This window comes from Mauremys mutica, chromosome 5 (genome assembly GCF_020497125.1).
Source record: "Mauremys mutica isolate MM-2020 ecotype Southern chromosome 5, ASM2049712v1, whole genome shotgun sequence".
NCBI classification, from domain to species: Eukaryota; Metazoa; Chordata; order Testudines; family Geoemydidae; genus Mauremys; species Mauremys mutica.
The window spans coordinates 114,244,464-114,268,116 of NC_059076.1; the positions used below are offsets into that span (position 1 = coordinate 114,244,464).

At 41.2% G+C, this 23,653-nt stretch overlaps 1 protein-coding gene across 1 annotated transcript in view; it reads right to left on the minus strand.

Annotated features, from left to right (window-relative positions):
- Nucleotides 1–23,653, minus strand: part of CC2D2A (coiled-coil and C2 domain containing 2A) — a 152,696-nt gene that overhangs the window by 84,036 nt on the left and 45,007 nt on the right. Inside the window, exons 13-16 of the mRNA XM_045019697.1 lie at nt 20,021–20,127; nt 15,263–15,403; nt 14,286–14,442; nt 6,808–7,046 (exon numbers count right to left, since the gene is read on the minus strand). Coding sequence (XP_044875632.1) covers nt 6,808–7,046; nt 14,286–14,442; nt 15,263–15,403; nt 20,021–20,127 — 644 coding nt within the window. The remainder of the gene's footprint in view (nt 1–6,807; nt 7,047–14,285; nt 14,443–15,262; nt 15,404–20,020; nt 20,128–23,653) is intronic.

Below are 23,653 nucleotides of genomic sequence, written 5' to 3' on the forward strand. Positions count from 1 at the left end.
TATTTACTTTATAGAAACATCACTACACAGAAAATGACTTGGGAATTTCACAGTTACTTTGATTTCTCATGCATGCAAAAAGATTTTATAAAAAACTTTTTCCTCTTACTGTTATATGAAGAAGCCTCAAGTGGAGATAAAATCTGACCTGTTCATCTAGTGAAAATTCTTTCCCCCACAAATTATAAACATTATCAAAAGCAGTTAGGATCTATAATATCCAAGCAGTGTGAAAGACGAACAGCAACAGGAATGGTTTATGCTAAAGCTATTTTCTGCATAACCTTGATATGGAACAGTTTAAGACATTGAAACCCATTAAATAATCTGCGTTAAACTGTGAAACATTGACAATGTGTAAATTTCTTCTCTATCTACTGCTTGTCACATGGTGTCTGAGCACCTTCCACATAACACTGGTAGTGAAAGTGAAGTTTCTAGTGGATTTCATGGAGTCTTTGACATTTCTCCCTTTTCAAGTGTAAAAAGTCTGCTTGGGTTTTTTTACTTTTTTTTTTTTTTTTTTAAGATTTAAATAATTTTTAAAGGTTGGTTTCCTTCAGGGCCATTTTTTGTTTATTTGTTGACTGGAAGATTTTGGTCAGAAGGGAGTGTCAATGTTGCGCGCGTCATTCTTATGATGGAAAGGCCTTTTCAAAGCTGCCTGGGAGCCTATGGAGGGACTTGGGCTCAGGTGTGATGTGCTCATGGTGGCCTAAACCACAGAGAAGGCAAGCAGCCTTAGTTTAACATCTATCAACTGCAAAAGAGAAAGTTACTCACCTTGCAGTAACTGAAGTTCTTTGAGATGTGTGTCCCTGTGGGTGCTCCACTCTAGGTGACGTTGCGTCCCGGCGCCATTGATCAGAGATTTTCGGTAGCAGTGCCTGGTCGGGATGCACGTGCTCAGTTGGTATATCCCGTCTCATTGGAATCTTCTTGAACACGTGTGTCCAGCACCCTCCTCAGTTCCTTCTCTACTATGGAGAAATCATACTAGTACTCCAAAGTAGAGGGGAGGAGGGCAGGGAGTGGAGCACCCACAGGGACACACATCTCAAAGAACTTCAGTTACTGCAATGTGAGTAACTTTCTCTTCTTCTTCGAGTGCTGTCCCTGTGGGTGCTCCACTCTACGTGAATGTGAAGCAGTACCCATTATGGTTGGTGAGATTTTGGAGTTGTATGAGGGACAACGGTAGACAGTACCGTATGGCCGACTATGGTGTCTGCCGTGGTATCCCGTGTGACAGCATAATGTTTGGCAAATGTGTGGTCAGATGTCCACATGGCTGCCTTGCATATGTCTGTAACAGGTATGTTGTGGAGAAAGGCAATGGATGTTGACATTGCTCTAGTAAAATGAGCCCTAATACCCTCTGGTGGTTGAACTTTCTGGGTCTGATAGCAGGATCTGATGCAGGTGGAGATCCACTTGGAGAGTCTTTGCTTAGAGATAGTGTAACCCTTTGATCTCTTGGTAGTAGAAACAAAAGCCAGATTCACGAAATGGTTTAGTTCTGTCAAGATAGAATGAAAGAGCCCGTCGGACGTCGAGGGCATGTGATACAGCTTCCTGTGGAGTCATGTGAGGCTTGGGATGGAATAAAGGTAAGTGTATTGACTGGTTAACATGGAAGGTAGACACTACCTTGGGGAGGAATTTGGGGCGGGTTCGTATGGTAAGCTTGTGTTTAGAGAAAATGGTGTAGGGAGGGTAGGCCATCAGGGCGCTTATTTCACCAACCCTTCTTGTTGATGTTATGGCAACCAAGAAAGCCACTTTCGTGGACATGTGGAGCCGGGATGAGGTGGCCAGGGGCTCGAAAGGGGGTTTCATAAGAGCGCGGAGAATTAGGTTGAGATTCCAGGAGGCTACTGGTGAATGAATCTCATGGTAGAGATTTTGCAGGCCCGTAAGGAAGTGTTTCATGGTGGGACGGAGAGGACGGATGGACATGCGTAGCAGGTAAGGATACGTCTGCTTGGGCCAAGCTGGGGAAATAAGTATGACCCAGGCCTTGTCCTCTGTGATGTTGCGTAGAACCCTGTGTATGAGTGGAATCAGTGGAAAAGTGTACATGAGGGAGTTGTTCCAAGGAATGAGGTGCGTTTCCGAGTCCTGTTCTGGAGCAAAATAGATGGCATTTGCAGTTTTGAGGAGTGGCAAACAGGTCTATCAAGAAAGTGCTCCAGTGGGAGGAGAGCTGTCGGGGTATTGTGGGATGTAATTCTCATTCGTGTTTCTTGGAGAAGTATCTGCTGAGTGTGTCAGCGGTGGTGTTGACACATGCAGGCAGGTAGGAAGCGGTGACTTTTATGTGATGTTGTATGCACCAATTCCATAGTTTAATGGCTGTTGTGCATAGGGAGTGAGCTTGTGCTCCTCCCTGCCTGACAGCTCTGAGTTCTAGGAGATTGATGTGCAGACACATCTCTGATAAGGACCAGCAGCCCCGTGCCTTGTGGTCGCCTAAGTGCGCTCTGCGATCTATCTGGGAAGTGACCGTGGTCAGCATGAGTACTCAGGAGTGTGGATGGAAGGGAACGTCCGTGCATAGGTTCTCTGGTTTTGTCCACCAATGTAGGGAGGCCAATACATTCGGTGGCGCAGTCAGTATTATGCAGAAACTATGTCTGCTGGGTTGGATGAATGAATATATGGAAAAAGGCATCTTGTAGGATGAGGGCTGTGAACCAGTCATCTTGTTCCAGTGCGGGTATTATTGTGCCCAATGTGACCATCTTGAATTTTTGTACACATACAAACTTATTCAGTTGGTGTACGTCCAATATAGGTCTCCACCTCCCACCTTTCTTTTGGGAGTAGAATCCTTTTCCCCGATGTTGCATCAGCACACGTTTGACTGCACCTAGGTGGAGAAGATGAGCCACCTGCACGCAGAGAAGGTGCTCGTGAGAAGGGTCCCTAAGAGGGACAAGGAAGGGGAAAGGGTGGGTGGGGAGGATAAGAAAGGGATGGAGTAACCTGATTGAGCTATTTCCAGGACTCAGCGGTCCTGCGTGATCTGTTGCCAGACATGGTGGAATGCCTGGAGGCGGTAGCCAAATGGGCAAATAGGCGGCGGAGTCAAGGGGTGGTTGTGTAGACCCCCAACAGCACTTCAAAATTGTTTGTTACCCGATGGTGGGAAGTAGTTGGTCGAGCCTGGTTTTGCCTGCATCTAGGAGGTCTGTTGTGTTTTTTCCCAGTGTCATACAGTGTGGACTGGAGTCAGTGATACAGTTGTGCGCTGGGCCTCTGGTAAGGTTGATACCATTGTCTCCTGGAGAGGGACGGGTATATGCCCAATGTGCGCAAAGTGGCTCTAGAGTATTTCATAGTGTGAAAGACTTCATTTTTTTAAAATTTTTTTTTGGAAAAGAGGTTATCTTTGTCAAAGGGGAGATTCTCCACTTTGGACTGCAAATCTTTGGAGATACCGGATGCTGAAAGCCAAGAAGACCAGCACATCACCACTGCAGTGGTGCGGGATTCTGAAACAGCCATGTCCATGGACGCTTGTAGACACCAACTGACCTTCGACGAGGACTAACTTGAAGTCCGCTCTGCTGTCCTCCGGTATATGGTAAGCAAATCAAAGAGCTTGTTGTAGTTGTCATGGTCATAGCTTGCAAGGAGGATGGAATAATTTGCAATTCTAAATTGTAGAGTAGAAGAGTATAAACCTTGTGGTCCAGGAGGTCAAGACGTTGAGGTCCTTATCCTGCAGGGTGGGCTGGTAGTGTGACTGCTTTGTTCTGTTCATCACTGCATCCACCACAAGATAATTGGGTTGGGGGTAGGAAAATAAGAAATTGACTTCCCTCGCGGGCACGCAGTATTTATGCTGAATGTTCTTGCATGTTGGTGGAATGGAGGCAGGGGTCTGCCAGAGAGTACCGGCTGGTTCTAGGCGAGCTTCGTTTATGGGTAGTGCTATCTTTGAAGGTGCAGAGGGTTGGAGGATTTTGAGAAGCCTATGTTGTGTCTCCTGGACTTCCTCCAGGAGGATGTCCTGGCTGAGTGCCATTCTCTTAAAAAGTTCCTGGAATTGCATAAAGTCGTCCACGTTTTGGGGAGGTGGAGGCATAAGGGCGAGTTCTGCGGCTCATGGCGAGGTAGGAGCCAGTAAAACAGTGAACGATTCATAGCCCACGTCTTCAGGAGGGGGTTCAGGAGCTCTAGATGTTGATAGAGCTGCAGATATAGGCATAGGACAAGCTTGCGGTCCGGTAGAAGGGGCGCAAGGAGGAGCGATGGCAGGAGCCGACCACAGGTACCATTGAGGCCAGGGCACTGGGTAGGAAAAAGATGGGTCCCTAGACTGGTGTGCTGCAGAGCATGAAGTCTGAGCGGCAGCCCGGAGTGATTTTAGTTTCACTTTTGCAGGAGCCGAGAGCCGTTTGTGAGAGCCCCGCAAAGGGTCTGGATCTGCTCCGGGGGTAGCAGGCAAGCTCGGTGCAGGGGGTGGAACGTGTTGTCAGCACCGGGTCCATTGTCGGTGCTGGGGGAACCGGTGCCGAGGAGAGCTTCCTGCTGTAGGAAGTCGGGTCCCTGCTTTTGAGCCCCGTGAGAGTTGCTTGTGAAGTGCAGGGGCGGTCAGATTTGCCTGCTCTCGGCACTGACAGCACCAAGGGTAAAGACCCTGCAGGAGATCCTTTACCCTCTTGAGTGTCTCTGAGAGGAAACATTAGGGCTTCCTGCCTCTTCACATGAGAGGGTGAAGCTGGGCTCCCGATCAGTTCTGACCTGGCAAGGGAGCGGGTTTACTGCCCTACTCCATACGCAGCTGCTGAGCTTCTTGTCTCTGCTCCAGAGAGGGTGAAGCCATGCTCCCGGTCGGTTCAGACCTTGCCAGGGAGCATGAGGGAGAGGGTTTGCCACTGCCCGTCTCCAGAGGCGGCTGCAGGGATTTCTGCATGAGAAGCATTTTCAGCCACAGGTCCCTGTCACGACGAGCCCTGGGTTTGAGGCTTGTGCAGTGGACACACTTGGCAGGAACGTGTGTCTCGCCAAGGCACTTCACACAGTGTGAGTGTCCATCAGACGTTGGCATAAAGTCCTGACAGGAAGCATATTCTTTGAATCCTGAAGCCCCTGGCATAATTGCGCTAGTAATGCCAGGGGAGAGTGTCTCAGTGGGAGCCAAACTTGAGGAAAAATGTTTTTTGTTTTTTTTTAAACTAAGTAACTATTCCAAAGGAAGGGAAACAACTGTGATGTTACTAACTAACTATTTCTATGTTCTTTATAATTGTTTCCTTCAGAAACCAGGGAGGAGGATCAGCACTGCCCCGGAGTCCCGTCTTCAGCAGAGGACGGTTGAGAAGGAATTGAGGAGGGTGCGGGACGCACATGCTCAGGAAGATTCCAACGAGATGGGAGATACCAACTGAGAGTGTGTGTCCCGACCAGGCACTGCTACTGAAAGTCTCTGATCAACGGCACCGGGATGCACCATCACCTAGAGTGGAGCACCCACAGGGACAGCACTCGAAGAAGAAATGGCTGTTTATATACATAACTGATGTGGGGGAAAACAAAAAACATTCAACATTTGGTGAAATTCTTCAACCTCCTCCATGGTTGTGGAAGTCCCAAAATTGCAGACTAACCACTGTAGCTCCACTACATGAGTTAGGCTGGGAAGAGGAGTGCATAGGGGTATTGGGTGTTGCGCGCAGGCAGAGGAATAAGGGATATTGCCTGCAAGTATCTACTGGCCACAAAACTCAACTGGGAGTGGGGAGATGTAGTGACTACAGAAGCTAATATAGTTCTTGGTCTGTAGTAATGGCTACATTCCAGTTGCACAGCTACCCATACTCTGCCTTTGATTTGGCTGTCTGTCACTGCCAACATCCCCAAAACCCCTAAAAAGCCCCAGTACTGGGCTGTAGTAGGAACAGGAAAATACAGGGGGAGGAGTTGGAGTCAACCAGAGGGTGAACAATCTGTGAAGACAGTGCATCGACACACTTTACATGGAAGGGGCTAGGCTGGCATCTGCTACATTGCATGAGTTACAGATGCAGAGGTGCCTTTCCCTTTAACTTTGGGTTGTGAAAATGATTCTGTCCCTAAGTATCTTGCCCACAGCCTGAGATAAAGGGACTTTGTATTTGGTTTGAGTGGAGTGTGTGACATTTTTAACATGTGCAGCTAGGCCACAGATATTACAACAGCTCATAGTTGTACAGGTGATTGTGGCCCACTGTCTCTCCCTCTCTAAAGGATTCATGGTCAGTGGATCTGTGCAGTTTACTGATCCACTGGACCCACCACATTTTCCTGACACTCCCTCAGCATATCTACAGATATGCATCCTCATTCCCACAGGGAGCTGTCACAGAGCTGGACTCCATGATACATAAAGAGCTACCAAAGTTCAGTGAATGGCCTCTCCACTTTGCACCTGTTCTTTCTAGTGACATTGGTACTGAAATTCTTCCACTGCATGTAGGGCCCTCCTTGACCATGGAGGAACCTGCAGGATTTTGCCCAACATTCAAATATACGCAGGATCTTAAATGTGACCTACAAAGGAACTTAATAAAATTATACCAACTGTAGAAAGAAGATGCTGAACATTCCAATAGCTAGGCTAAGCAGAGTGTTCAGAATGTATTTCTAAAGTTGAATTAATTTAAATTAAATATAAATAAATAAATAATATTCAAACTAAAAATATAACAGGAGATTGATAATGACAAAATAATAAGTACTTGCAGTGTCACAGATGTGTTAGTCCCAGGATATGAGAGAGACAAGGTAGATGATGTTGGAAACGACAAGCAATCTTACCTGGGGCACAGATCATTAGGAGTTACACTTCCCGTCAGGCTCAACTCAGGAATTAAAGCAGGTTCTCCAGGTTTCCTCCTGATGTTGATGGCTTTTTCTCTAACTTGTTGCTCTACCTCCAGCCTATCAGCCAGCTTAGGAGGGATGGGTTTTACTGGTTCCTCACCATATTCTGACTCCTCTGCTTCTTCTTCCTCTTGGTCTTGACTTTGTTTTATTTTCTTTTTCTTCTTGGTCTTCTGCATATAGAAAATACAGAGTTTTCCTCCAAAGTGTTCTATTTGCAATTGTTTTGATCAAAATATACACTATACACTATATTTAGTTATTTCTGACTGTTCTACTTTCCTTACACATTGCAAATGGTTAGTTGGCAATTACTTTTTATTATTCTGAAAGGATTATATAAAGTTCTCCCACTCTTTTGTCCAACTTCATTTATTCTGCAGCTAGTAGTTCTCTGCATTCATATAGTTAAACAACAGGCTTAACTTGACTATCTCAAAGAATACACTTACAAATTCAGAATTTGCCTGAGTGATCATTGTGAGGCTTTCGATTTTCTCTTTAGCCTGAGCCACCAAGTTTGTCCCCTCTTAGGGCTGACAGCCATTCCCAGGATCATACTTGACTCTTTAACTGACATAGGTAAAGACTCAGAGGGGTAGCCGTGTTAGTCTGGATCTGTAAAAGCAACAAAGAATCCTGTGGCACCTTATAGACTAACAGACGTTTTGCAGCATGAGCTTTCGTGGGTGAATACCCACTTCTTCAGATGCAAGTGGTGGAAATTTCCAGGGGCAGGTTTATATATGCAAGCAAGAAGCAAGCTAGAGATAACGAGGTTAGATCAATCAGGGAGGATGGGGCCCTGTTCTAGCAGTTGAGGTGTGAAAACCAAGGGAGGAGAAACTGGTTCTGTAATTGGCAAGCCATTCACAGTCTTTGTTTAATCCTGAGCTGATGGACACAAATCAGATATTAGGAATGGCAATATACAAAAACCTGTAGGAGAACACTTCAACCTCCCTGGCCACACAATAGCAGATCTTAAGGTGGCCATCCTGCAGCAAAAAAACTTCAGGACCAGACTTCAAAGAGAAACTGCTGAGCTCCAGTTCATCTGCAAATTTGACACCATCAGCTCAGGATTAAACAAAGACTGTGAATGGCTTGCCAATTACAGAACCAGTTTCTCCTCCCTTGGTTTTCACACCTCAACTGCTAGAACAGGGCCCCATCCTCCCTGATTGATCTAACCTCGTTATCTCTAGCTTGCTTCTTGCTTGCATATATAAACCTGCCCCTGGAAATTTCCACCACTTGCATCTGAAGAAGTGGGTATTCACCCACGAAAGCTCATGCTGCAAAACGTCTGTTAGTCTATAAGGTGCCACAGGATTCTTTGTTGCTTTTATAGGTAAAGACTGACACAGTTACTACTGCAATTCTTCTGGTCCCCAGTGATCTAAAGTCCAAGAAACAGAACCCAGATCTCCCACAGAGCAGCTGTATTTTCACTAAGCCATTAAGCCAGCTCTTTGATGTTTTAAAAGTGATTACAATTATTAGATATCATGTATAAGGCTGCGAGTTTGTCATGGAGGTCACTGATTCCGTGACTTTGTGTTACCTCCATGTCTTCTGCAGCGGCTGGTGTCGCTGGCTCTGGGGCTGCCCAAGGAGCTCAGGCAGCTCCAGCTCCTGGGCCAATTGCACCGGCTGCTGCTGGGGCAGTCTTGGGTCACAGCCCACCCCACCCTCCCAGCAGCAGGAGTTTGGGTGGGGGGCTCAGGGCTGGGGGTTCGGGCACGGGAGGGGCAGCGCTTACCTTGGGGGAGGTGAAGTGGCAACATATCCCTCCCTCAGCTCCTAGCTCCGCACGCTGCCTCCACCCATGGGTACTGCCCCCGCAGCTCCCATTGGTCGCAGTTCCTGACCAATGGGAGCTGCAGAGCTGGCAGCGAATGGAGCTAGGAGCTTAGGGAGGGACATGTCGTCGTTATCCCAGAAGCCGGGTAGGGAGCCTGCCAGCTCCGCCAACCCTCCCCCCTAGCACCAGCAGGGGTCCCGGGCTGCTCGCACCCACAGTGCCCCTCGGGCTGGCACCCACTGCAGCACCTGCAGCACCTCCTGGGCTGCCACTGTCCCCAGCACCGGCAGCGCCCCCCAGGCCTCCCCCGGGCCACCCACCACCACCCCCAGCACCCGCGGCACTCCCAATATTTAGTCAGGGGTATAGTACAAGTAATGGACAGGTCACAGGCCGTGAATATTTGTTTACTGCCCGTGACCTGTCCATGACTTTTACTAAAAATACCCGTGATTAAAATGTAGCCTTAATCATGTATACAATGTATACAATCAGTTCTCTTCTCTCCTCTGCTAGTAAATGCAATCATTTTTCAGCTTTGGTCTTACTGACTGCCCAGCTGCGCCAATGTTCATGCTGCTATCAGAAGCATTCAGATTTACAAGATGGTGTATTTATCCTGGGAAGCAATGGCTCTGAAAAAGATATGGGGGTCATGGTGGATAATCAGCTCCTAGTGCGATGCTGTGGTCAAAAGGGCTAATGCAATCCTTGGATCATGAAGAGGTGAATCTTGAGTTAGAATAGAGAGGTTATTTTGCCTCTGTGTTTGGTACTAGTGGGATCAGTGCTGGAATACTGCATCTAGTTTTGGTGTCCCCAATTCAAGATGGATAGTGATAGATTGGAGGGGGTTCAGAGAAGAGCCATGAGAATTATTAAAGGATTAGAAAATATGCCTTCTAGTGAAAGAATCAGGAAGCTCAATCTATTTAGCTTAAAGAAAAAGTTAAGAGGTGACTTGATTACAGTCTAAGAACCTACATGGGGAACAAATGTTTGATAATGGGCTTGTCTATGTAGCAGAGACAGGTATAACATGATACAATGGCTGGAACAAATTCAGGCTGAAAATAAGGCATAAATATTTAATAGTCAGGGGAATTAACCACTGGAACACTTTATCAAGGTTCATGGTGGAGTCTCCATTATTGGCCATTTTAAAATCAAGATTGAAGGTTTTTCTAAAATATATGCTCTAGGAATTACTTTGGGGAAGTTCTGTGGCCTGCATTATACAGGAGGTCAGTCTATATGATCACAATAGTCCCTTCTGACATTGGAATCTATGAACTTACAACTGAAAACGGGGATTGGAGCAGTATAATTCTTATCTGCTTGGTAGACTTTACCTGCCATGGAGCACCATGTATCTAATTAACAGTACAGTAACTGCTGACCAGTCAATAGATCTCATGAATGTCTCTCTTAGAAATACTGTTTTAGGGAATAGCAGCAAAGAATCCTGTGGCACCTTATAGACTAACAGACGTTTTGCAGCATGAGCTTTCGTGGGTGAATACCCACTTCTTCTTGCATCCGAAGAAGTGGGTATTCACCCACGAAAGCTCATGCTGCAAAACGTCTGTTAGTCTATAAGGTGCCACAGGATTCTTTGCTGCTTTTACAGAACCAGACTAACACGGCTACCCCTCTGATACTTGTTTTAGGGAATGTTCAAATAACATGACAGTTTTGTTGAAATATTTGTTTTACATTGGTATAAATTTATTAATTGAATGCTATGATTAATAGATTTTAATGACAAATGAGACCATTATGATCATGAGCTCTTGCATAGCACAGACACATAGAAATTCTCCCTTTGATTCCCCCATCTAGTCAAACTAGTTGCAGAACTGTTATTTCTAACACTCATGCTTGCTTTTCTTTCTCATTACTCTGCTCTATTTTTTATCATCTTTCTTCCTTCTACTCCTTTTATTATGGCCACCAAATTATCTAGAAACTCTTTAAACTATAATCTAAGATATCAAAACTCCAATAATGATAGTAAACTATCAGGCTATCTGAGGCTAAAACAAAACAAAAAACAAAGCACCACAACCCACACACACCAAAAAAGTGCTCTCCTGGCATGGAGTGAAGGTCTATATACCCGCACCTAACTTAAAAAAATAAAGGACCTGAGGTGGTTGAGGATCATAGATCCTTTTATAATCTTAGTTTCAAACATGTAAGGCCTTGTCTGATCTGTAGCCTATAGAGATGACACTTGCTTATATTTACATAGAAACACCCACAAATCTATTTTGTAAAAACAGGCTTGACAATAGTTAAGTGAGGCCGGGTAAAATATGAGTAATGTAAAGTGAGACAATTTAGAGGTAAGTTGAAGATAAATTAGGACATAATTCCTGGTTATGATGTAAACATGTTTTGGTCCTAACTGGTTTTTACAAGTGTTTTAGATAAAATGTTAAGTTTCTGGAAAATGCTATCTATATTGATAGTTACTGGTATGGTACTTACACAGATGTTAACTTATATATGGAGCTATACCTATCTCATAGAACTGGAGGGGACCCCAAAGGGTCATTGAGTCTAGCCCCCTGCCTTCACTAGCAGGACCAAGTACTGATTTTGCCCCAGATGCATAGGTGGCCCTCTCAAGGATTGAACTCACAACCCTGGGTTTAGCAGGCCAATGCGCAAACCACTGAGCTATCCCTCCCCCATAAACTAAAATGACAATTAATGTTAAATAGCTAATGCAAAAGTAAAATATATTTAATTATGATAAAAATGTGGACATAATGTTAATGAATTAAGGGGTATTATTATAATTGATTATAAAAAGGGTAGTGCACTAATTTTAGATTAGACACACCCATGCACCGTCAAGGTACCATTAGAGAAACGACTATACCCATTCTCCTCAACTAGGGATTGATCACCTCTAAATGCAGTACTTCATCTAAGAATGAGAGTTTAAACACAGTGTATGGTTATATTGTAATGCCTGCTTGCTTAAAATTTTTACATTAAATAAAGTTTTTAATTTTAGCACTCTGTACCATTCACAGTCCTCCACTACATTAAATTAGCTGTAAATACTCTGGAGGCTCAAACCTTAAAGAATTCAGTTTGGTTTTATTCCTTATTTTTAAGTTACTAATTGGGAACACATAAATCAAAGGTTACAGGTCCCAATAGGAACTGTTTTTCTCCCTTTCTTCATCCATTCAAAAAGCCACTGCAAAGAACACCCTGGTTTCTGGCTCCAACCACATCATCCCCCTTTCTGCACCTTTCCACTGGTGCCCCTTCTTCACTGCATCAAACACTATTTGTCTTCGCTTTTAAGGTTCTTTCTGGCTTAGCCTCACCCTGCCTATTATCTCTTATATGTTATTGAGCTGTCAACCCCTACCTCTGCTCTATCAACAAAAGCATCTTTCATTGCCCATAGACCAATTTCCCTTCAACACCTTCATTCTTCCTCCAATTACAATCTTTATGTATAGGAGAAGCTCTCCCAAAAATCAGCATAGCCACTACTGTATCTTCCTTCAAATCTCGCCTTTACAACTCAACTCTGCTATGTGTGGAAGTAGAGCAAGAACTGACAGGGATTTCAATGCATGACAGTCTCTGTTAGCAAGACTCAGGCTAGCTGTAACCTTAATAATGCGAGATTTGTAGAAGCGAGGATTGCGTGAGGCGAATGGGAAAGAACTGTGTGAGAAGTTGTTGCGACCTTGTGTCGATAATGAGGAATGTAGACTGGCGTCTAAATAGGAGTGAGAATAATAAGATATCAAGATGGCCTATGTATAAACAAAATGCAGCTGTTGCTTATTATTGTATGTAACAAAAAGTATAAATGCTTGCTGTAATTGTTTACTTGGAGTGCGACCTGCCTAGGAGGGGGAAACCCTGTGTCCTAGCGCACTCCCTGCCTCTATACAATTGTAAAGAGAAAATAAAGTATCTGACTCTGCTGCACCCAACCAAAAAGCGAGAACTAAGTTCTTCTCCAACAAACTACAAGCTACAAGACACTCACCAATGGCTAGGCAGGTCCTGTGTTGGATTACATTGATCATAATCTTCTTACTGGTATCTTGCATTTCCCCCATCTATTCATTATTGCCACCTGTTATCCCTCATAATATATTTAGACTGTAAACTCTTTGGGGCAAGATTTGTCTTTACATTATGTGTCTGTACAATGATTAGAACAAGGGGGCCCTTATTACTAATGATGATATCTAGGTACTATCATATCACAAATAAACCAACAACAGAAGGTCCCCAAACTCAGGACAGTTGGGGCAAAGGGAGTTGCTGAGGGGGTGTAGCTCATAAGTGGGAATATTTACAGGCCACCTTTGTTGAAGTGCTATTAAGACAAAGGCTAAAAGCATTCATCCATCTTTTTCCCTCTGCCTTTCTATGCTAACAACCATGTGACACACTAAAATTGGCACTTTTCAGGCAGATTATTTTATTAGTCCCGGAGAGAATGAGTGGCCCCAGAAGAAACAAAGTGATAGCGGTAACAAAAACCATTCATTATTAATGAAAATATATTAGATAGTTTAATCAATGCACCCCAATCTTAATTGACAAGGCCCCTATTATTTGACACATGGGCTGCTCCTGAACAGAAATGATACCTGGTGCTTGAGCAAAACTGATAGTTGGTGCATAAGACCACTAAAAGAAGCTGCATGGGCAAAGTACAATTGAAATCCTTACACTACTCGGACACCTCCTCCTCATCAGAGTTCCTAATGCTTCCCAAAGGAAGTGTGGAGGGAGCAGGGCCATGACCTTTCCCATTCTGGGACCAGAGCTGCCGAGGCTTGCAAAGAGCACACACTGCACTCTTTAAAAGGACAATATTGTGGCTGTACTGCCAGGAAGCTCTGGAAAGTATTGTGGCTTCTCTAGACAATCATCTCTGGCGATCACAGTTGGTTCTGTGTACCTTGGAATCCCCTCCTCTTGCACACAGCTGTATCTTCAAGGGACAACTGAGCCCTTAATTTGTATTCTAAGACAAATATTAATAAAGCTCTGAAGAAGTTCAAACTAGTACATTAGTTCATTGCATTTTCTAGTTTTAAATAGTTATTTGATGTAACTGGACATTTAGTTTTGACTGCCAGTTCACCAGAAACATCGTATTGTTTCACTGTTAACTATGAGAAATATATTCATTTTAACTCCTGAAGTAACAAGGAAAATCATTCACAATCACAGGAACTTGAATTTAACATGCATACAGCAAAACTGTTTAACCTAGTCTAATGAAACCATTTAAGTGCTGAAATGTAAGCGAAGAAGTTTGAAAACCAACATCAGACAAAACAATCACCACTACAGAATAAACATCTTAGAGAAAGTTTAACTTGTTCTACTCCACTACAGCTATTTCACTTAAATACCATTTATTTAACATAAGTTAATTTAGTAACAATCCTAAACATAAATAATTTACCCAACTGAACTCCATTACACTTAACAATTTGTGATGGCTATACTCATCTTCAAGCTATTTCTACCATAACAAGAGATATCTTAAAAATACACTTGGCAATAATGCAATTTTATAGGCTGTGTTGTTTACACAAACCTGTGCCTTTTTCCAAGATTTCCACTCTTGTAGCTCAGTTTTGTATTCTTCCATTTTCTTTTCATACTCTTCCATGTATTCTTCTAATAGTTCATTTATTTCAGCCTGAATTTCTGCTTCATAGATTTTTTTATCTGATCTCTGGTCAACCTCTTCCCTTCAAAACAATTAATTATAATTTACAAATATATTGTACCCTATTGTTGGTTCCTTTCATTATAACAAAAATGTATTCTGTTGATAAATGCGTTCACATTTAACCTATGCTTTCATGTACCGGTAAGTTTTCAAGCAATTTTCAGCACATAGGATACAGTAGTATTACTAGGTTATCTTTGTCATAGTTTCTGAAGCTCTGAACGCAAAGCAGGCCTTTGGGATCCTAATAAACTTCTGATTACGAAATAACAAACCCTATAGGGTCCTGGGCCACGCCAAGGGCTCCTAAGTGCTACAATAATACTAATAAATAATAGTAATAATAATAAATGAAGAATACTAAAATTATTCCTTAAGACAATTTTTAATGGTCAGCAGTAATTAGTAATTCTTTTTCCCTTGTCTTGCACATTATAATGAAATTGTAATGAACTCACAGAGCTAGTTACATGAGTGCATAAAATGTGTGAGATATTCTAAGAACAACAATTTATATCTAGTATTTAGTTATAAGACTTCAAAATGGTGTGAGGGATGAGGTTAGTTTTAAGAATTGTGATAGATGCTAATTGACAGCAGATAGTAACTATCCACAACGAACTAAACAATTCTGACTTTGGACATTACCCTCTAGTAATTTCTCTCAGTTATTGTAATTACTTGTTGTCTTAAAAAAAAAAAAAGTGATACCAGAACTTGCTACTAAAAGCTTATCGTTGTGCCTTGTTCGTGTTACTTGTGAACTCTTAAATATGGCAACATGCAATAAAATCCCACTGCTAGCACATGAAGTAACAAAAAATGTTATCAAAACATACTTTCTCAAATAGAGTTTCATGGGTGTGTTAGTAAACTTCTGAAAGTCACGCAGGGATTTCATTTCTTTCCAAACTTTTATAATAGTCTTCAGCAACGTTCGGTCTTTTTCTTGTTCAGCATCACGAAGTCTTCTGGTTTGCCTATAAATATATGTATGTATAAACTTAAACTTGCATAACTAGATGGAACAATACAGCGAGAACTTATAATACTGAAAAACCACATGGTGTGGTTTTCAATCTAATTGATGGACTTCACTACAATCCAAGATAGTATAACAAACTCAAACTTGAAGATGACAGGATGTGGCTTTCGTTAAAGCTCTGTATTCTATTTTGCTGAATTCTGGACAATGTGACTTTAATTACAGTTAATTATCTTGAGCTCTCCATCTCTTATACAAAGGCTTATTAAAGCCATACATTATTAAAAACATTTTAAAGTCAATGTGTGTAAACAGCAACCCAGGATAATTATACTTCTGCTATGAAGTAATGTAAATCAAATCATGGCCCTGGAGGATTCGAAACACTAACAAAATTAACTTCTTTTGACTTGGAAGGGATATTTGACTTGGAACCATTTCTGTCTTCCATTGCATTATGGTATTGGTATTGCCTTTCCTTAAGCACTTACACATACACTTATGTACTTCTTGAAGACCAGACTAAACATTTCCTATGTAAATGACTATTTTGGATGAACATAATCTTTTGTCAACACTGTCCTGGCTGTAACAATTGTTTTTTTTTTAAATGATATAACCTAAAAGATAGTATTCTATAATATGGTACTACAATACCCTCTAAGTTAAGACCTGGATATTCAGTAGCTTGTATTCATTACTTGTACTAACTTTGCTTCTGCTTTTAAATAATTTTTATAGAGATTAAATACAGACCTTCCAAGACACTGCACTCCGCAACCTGTATTGGCAAGTATGATTCAATGTCTTACACAAGAGGCCCATCAATTTACTAATATGGCAAATGAGATCACTGGGACTGGAACTGCTGACTATCATGGCTTGCCACACTCCAGTGATATTCCTCTCAGTTTGCCAGAAGTCCATTGCATGTTTCCAGTCAAGAACCAAAATGTATCTTCCTTTCCAGTTCATCAGAGGGGTAGCTGTGTTAGTCTGTATCCACAAAAACAATGAGGAGTCCAGTGGCACCTTAAAGACTAACAGGTTTATTTGGGCATAAGCTTTCATGGGTAAAAAAACACCACTGAAGTCCATCTGAAGAAGTGGGGGTTTTTACCTTCAAAAGTTTATGCCCAAATAAATTTTTTAGTCTATAAGGTGCCACCGGACTCCTCGATGTTTTTTTTTTCCAGTTTGTTTGTTACAGTGTTGTTTGTTTTGTATTTGTTTTGCTCCCTCTCTTGGATTCTTTTGTGCTAGTTTCCTATGTAACATATATTGTTTTTAATACATGTGTTAATATGACCAAGTGGAAATGTCTACATTGCTATTTTTAGCCACATAGCTTGAGCCCTGAGAGCTCAAGTCAGTTGACTAGGCTCTGAGACTCGCTGCCATAGTTTTTTTTGCTGTGTTGATATGCCCTGAGTTTCAATTCAATAATATCTTTAATAAAATATTTAAGATATAAAGCTGATTCTTTAAAAATATGCTTAATTTTAATATAATCAGAGCCTCTGCATTATTCTCTTGACATGGGAATATGTAAAAGCTAAATATGATTCAGCAGTTAAAAGCAGAGTGGCCCTGCGGCATAAAGTAAACACCTCTTATTGCAGCAAAAAACTACACTTTATAGCCCTATGATCTCATATGGTCTGGCGTGACAGCAACATATGAGAAACTAACCAAAGCATACTCAACAAGTCCACTGACATCAACCAAAATGGAAAGGTTCTCAGAATTTAACTGAGAGCATTAGCTTCCTAGGACCAGAAAAGCACAATACACTTTTCAAATAAAAAAGGAAGTCCTCTTTTCTATCCGGAAGTGAAGGATACCACCAATCACTTACTAATATAAAGAAACAACATGCTTCTAATTAAGAACAAGCATCCAAGGGACAAATGGAGTTTATGAAACAGTTAATTTATCTCATGTCTGTAGTTATCAAGGACCAGTATTTGCAATGACTCTGTCATGTAAAGTAATAAATAGGGCCTGAAGAGAGTCATTTAAAAAATGCCTTCATGCACATGTTTTTGCACAGAAGACACAAACACAAATTAGATTCCATGGCCAAAGGCATTTTCTGTTTCTGTAGTGTATTTGTTCATAGTAAATAAAGTCTAATGTGGCACTGAAAACCAGATGAGATCTTGAATTTATCCAGTTTTACAGCCAGGATGACTGAGACAGAGGTCAAGTTATTTTCCACAAGGTCTCACAATGAGTAAGCATCCCAGTATGAAAACAATTTTTACCCAGAACTCTTTTGATTCCTAGCTGTAATTTGAGCTCCAACCACTACCATAGCGATCACCATTAAAAAGTCAACACTAAACAACACTCTGATATTTAGGATACCATCGTTAAGTCCTAATTATAAGTAGTGGGAAATACTGTAATCTCTCAGGTACAATAGTATGGTACCGTTGGCAAATGTTAACTATTTAATGGTGACCATGGTGCTCTCTCTACTTCTGTTAATGTATTCAGTAGGTTCAGAAATCCTAAGAATCTTTTATTGTGACCTAAGCATTAGGTAATTAAAACTACAGCATTAAATATTTTAATTAAAGGAGTATAATTTAAGAGACTTTAGAATCTAAACTAGACCTGAGGATTACACAACCATGTTGATAGTCTAAGGCATTTTTTTCTACCTGCAGAATAGTCACTAAGGATTAATCTTGCTATTCACTGCATGCAAGTGCACCCCTGTGCTCAAATGCAGCTTCAATGACTTCAATAGGATTCTGTGTGGGTAGAAGGCTGCACTCTTATGCTAGATCAGGGCCTAAGCTTCAGTACTGCTATGAGCTCCATGTAGGCAGGCTCTTACATCTGCAGAGAGCGTCACTGATTCAAAACTAAAAATGTATATAAATTCTTAAGGCCCAGAAGTTCTGAAGGGAGTGCTGAATGGGGCCTTTAGTTAGCAATGACTCCAACTATGTAAGATAAAATCCCCCTTTTGAATTGAATTAAAATTTAATTTGCCACAATTAGGCCAAACAGGAGGGAATAACAGCTGTTCCCAACTGATGACAGATACTGCTCAGATGTTGACAATTCTGTCAGAAAACCAAAAATGTTCCAAAACTTTTTCCAGAAATACGTTGTTCCTTTAGGAGCAATAAAACATTCACAAATTTCACTAACACGTTTTAAAAATCATTCTTTACAACAAGCAGAAGGAAAATTTACCATTTAACTTTGTATTATCACAAGCTAAATAAAAATTATGTAAATTTTGCTTGTAATAGATTGGAGACTGAAACCAATTACATCTAAAATTAACCCAAGTCCCCACAAAAGCGTACAATTTGGGGGAAAAAATAGTTTAGTACACATGAAAAGTGATAGCTTATTTGACTCCACATGAAAAATGCCAAATTGACAGGCCTGTAGACTGAAGTTTTCTTTTTTCTCAACAAAGCACTAGTGACATCAGTGCATATTTCCCTCACACCTTACCATATTCACCACCAAACGCAAGTAAGAGTGAACATTACAAGAATTTAGTGCAGTTTACCTTATGTCTATGAGTCCTGTATGATCTAATACCAATTGGTTTCTGACTTGGGTTTAGGCTCTTAGAAACCTCATATACTTGACAATGAGCTTTACCCCATAGGGATGTAATGTACTGACTACATGTAACAACAGCCTCTGTTGGCTGGAATCAGACTTGATTATGTTTGTAATTAAATTGCTCTCTAGTATTTGGCCTACCAAGAAGAAAAATCCTTGGAGTAAAACTCCCACTGACTTCAATGGGGCCAAGAATTCACCCTTACTGTTATAAACTGAGATTCTCCAAGTGGAGAAATCTGAATGCCCCATATTGCATAGTTGTAGTGTAGCTAACAACTGTAGTGTCTGTTGTTTGTGGCTATTAATTTTTTACAAGAACACAGTAAAGTTAACAGTGAAAAAACAGCAGAATAATAATTTCATTGCTTGGGTTTCCAGGACTACTAATTTCAACAAGACAATGGAATCCTCGGAAGAAGGGCATACATCATGTATATTAAATTTGTATCACTTTGAAACTTCATATACATTTATTAATCAAGTTAAATGTATATGGCTGTCTGGTGCTCTATATAAATTTCTGGTTATTCATCAACCAGTAAAAAAAACAACATAACATTAAAATGAAGCAGCAAAGAATCCTGTGGCACCTTATAGACTAACAGACGTTTTGCAGCATGAGCTTTCGTGGGTGAATACCCACTTCTTCGGATGAAAGTCTTGCATCCGAAGAAGTGGGTATTCACCCACGAAAGCTCATGCTGCAAAACGTCTGTTAGTCTATAAGGTGCCACAGGATTCTTTGCTGCTTCTACAGAACCAGACTAACACGGCTACCCCTCTGATACTTAACATTAAAATGGTTTTTGGAACGTAATCTGAAACACTGCACAATCTGATTTTGTATACATATTTCTTTATTCGTAACCTGGGCTGTTTACTTCACATGCATAATACTTTACCATAAAGTGTCAAGTTTGGCATGGTTTTATAGTTCTGTACAAGTGCAGAAATAAAGAAAAAGGGAATAAAATTCTGAAAAAAAGTGATCTAATGAATCTGTACCTACCTGATTACAAATTTATATTCAGTTACGCTCTGTTGTGCTACAGGATTTGGGACATTGGTTCCACTGTTGTCCAAACTACTCTGTACAGCATTCCTCAGAGCATGCAGCTTAAACAAAAGGCAAAAACAAACCAACAATTCATAGATAGTTTCAAAATTTATGGAGGAAACTGTACTGCGCACCATGTAACCTGAAATGAACCAGTTAGCCACTAAATGACAGGAAACTGCTACTCCAACAAGGTAATTGGAAACAGATGAAGGATTTAGTTTCTGTACCCACTTTGTATCTCCTCAAATGATGATTTCAGAGATTCATGAGTGAAATCAAAAACTACAGAAACCTCATAGATTAGTAAAAGCAACAAAGAATCCTGTGGCACCTTATAGACTAACAGACGTTTTGCAGCATGAGCTTTCGTGGGTGAATACCCACTTCTTCGGATGAAAGTCTTGCATCCGAAGAAGTGGGTATTCACCCACGAAAGCTCATGCTGCAAAACGTCTGTTAGTCTATAAGGTGCCACAGGATTCTTTGTTGCTTTTACAGATCCAGACTAACACGGCTACCCCTCTGATCATAGATTAGTATTCATGGTTCAACAGTCATGACAGGAGTGAACTTGAAACAAGGGCAATGGAACTGCAAACAAATATTGAAGAGGATCACTTCTACTTATCTATAGACTAATGAAACAAGCACTTAGCTGCTTGTAAACATTTTGTCTACAGTAAATCGCCTTGATGGACAAAATGTTCTATGATCACTACTCAGCTGAAAGCAAAGCAAACTTTAAATAGCAAAAAAGGCTAAATATATCAATGTGGTAAATAAACACACTATGAAAAATCTAACCAAATACTTTTGCATTTCTGCTGAGTATATCTATTTACCTTCCCTCCATCGTGCTGGTATCTAAGCATCTCACAAAAATTTTTCTTCACAGCATCCAGAGAGGATACGGAATTATTGTTACCTATATTTTACAGATAGGAATCTGAGGCATAGTGAGATTAAATGACTTGCTCGATGTCACTCAGGTAGGCTGAACTAAATCTGAGTCCCCATCTAGTGCCTTAACTACAAGACTCTTCCTCTCAAATAAAGTATTTCTTTCTGGTGTTTTCTTTCACCCTAATCTTGACAATAAGAACATAAGAATGGCCATACTGAGTCAGACCAAAGGTCCATCCAGCCCAGTATCCTATCTACTGACAGTGGCCAATGCCAGGCGCCCCAGAAGGAGTGAACCTAACAGGTAATGATCAAGTGATCTCTCTCCTGACATCCATCTCCACCCTATGACAAACAGAGGCTAGGGACACCATTCCTTAGCCATCCTGGCTAATAGCCATTAGTGGACTTAGCCTCCATCAATTTATCTAGTTCTCTTTTAAACCCTGGTATCATCCTAGCCTTCACATCCTCCTCAGGCAAGGAGTTCCACAGGTTTACTGTGCACTGTGTGAAGAACTTCCTTTTATTTGTTTTAAACCTGCTGCCCATTAATTCCATTTGGTGGCCCCTAGTTCTTATATTATGGGAACAAGTAAATAACTTTTCCTTATTCACTTTCTCCACACCACTCATGATTTTATATACCTCTATCATATCCCCCCTTAGTTTCCTCTTTTCCAAGCTGAGAAGTCCTAGCCTCTTTAATCTCTCCTCATATGGGACCCGTTCCAAACCCCTAATCATTTTAGTTGCCCTTCTCTGAACCTTTTCTAATGCCAGTATATCTTTTTTGAGATGAGGAAACCACATCTGTATGCAATATTCAAGATGTGGGCGTACTATGGATTTATATAAGGGCAATAAGATATTTTCCGTCTTATTCTCTATCCCCCTTTTAATGATTCCTAATAGCCTGTTTGCTTTTTTGACTGTCGCTACACGCTGCGTGGACATCTTCAGAGAACTATCCACAATGACTCCGAGATCTCTTTCCTGATTAGTTCTAGCTAAATTAGCCCCCATCTTATTGTATGTATAGGTGGGGTTATTTTTTCCAATGTGCATTACTTTACATTTATCCACATTAAATTTCATTTGCCATTTTGTTGCCCAATCATTAGTTTTGTGAGATTTTTTTGAAGTTCTTCACAATCTGCTTTGGTCTTAACTATCTTGAGCAGTTTAGTATTGCCTGCAAACTTTGCTACCTCACTGTTTACCCCTTTCTCCAGATCACTTATGAATAAGTTGAATAGGATTGGTCCTAGGACTGGCCCATGGGGAACACAACTAGTTACCCCTCTCTATTCTGAAAATTTACCATTTATTCCTACCCTTTGTCCCTGTCTTTTAACCAGTTCTCAGTCCGTGAAAGGATCTTCCCTCTTATCCCACAATAACTTAATTTACATAAGAGCCTTTGGTGAGGGACTTTGTCAAAGGCTTTCTAGAAATCTAAGTACACTATGTCCACTGGATCCCCCTTGTCCACATGTTTGTTGACCCCTTCAAAGAACTCTAATAGATTAGTAAAACATGATTTCCCTTTACAGAAACCATGTTGACTTTTGCCCAACAATTTATGTTCTTCTATGTGTCTGACAATTTTATTCTTTACTACTGTTTCAACTAATTTGCCCGGTACTGATGTTAGACTTACCAGTCTGTAATTGCCAGGATCACCTCTTGAGCCCTTTTTAAATATTGGCGTTACATTAGTTATCTTCCAGTCATTGGGTACAGAAGCTGATTTAAAGGACAGGTTACAAACCATAGTTAATAGTTCCGCAATTTCACATTTGAGTTCTTTCGGAACACTTGGATGAATGCCATCTGGTCCCGGTGACTTGTCATTGTTAAGTTTATCAATTAATTCCAAAAATTCTTCTAGTGACACTTTAATCTGTGACAATTCCTCAGATTTGTCACCTACAAAAGCCAGCTCAGGTTTGGGAATCTCCCTAACATCCTCAGCCGTTAAGACTGAAGCAAAGAATTCATTTAGTTTCTCCGCAATGACTTTATCATCTTTAAGTGCTCCTTTTGTATCTCCATCGTCCAGGGGCCCCACTGGTTGTTTAGCAGGCTTCCTGCTTCTGATGTACTTAAAAACATTTTGTTATTACCTTTGGAGTTTTTGGCTAGCTGTCCTTCAAACTCCTTTTTGGCTTTTCTTATTACATTTTTACACTTAATTTGACAGTGTTTATGCTCCTTTCTATTTATATCACTAGGATTTGACTTCCACTTTTTAAAAGATGCCTTTTTATCTCTCACTGCTTTTTTTACACGGTTGTTAAGCCACGGTGGCTCTTTTTTAGTTCTTTTACTGTGTTTCTTAATTTGGGGTATACATTTAAGTTGGGCCTCTATTATGGTGTCTTTAAAAAGCATCCATGCAGCTTGCAGGGATTTCACTTTAGTCACTGTACCTTTTAATTTCTGTTTAACTAACCCCCTCATTTTTGCATAGTTCCCCTTTTTGAAATTAAATGCCACAGTGTTGGGCTGTTGAGATGTTCTTCCCATCACCGGGATGTTAAATGTTGTTATATTATGGTCACTATTTCCAAGTGGTCCTGTTATAGTTACCGCTTGGACCAGCTCCTGCGCTCCACTCAGGACTAAATCGAGAGTTGCCTCTCCTCTTGTGGATTCCCGTACCAGCTGCTCCAA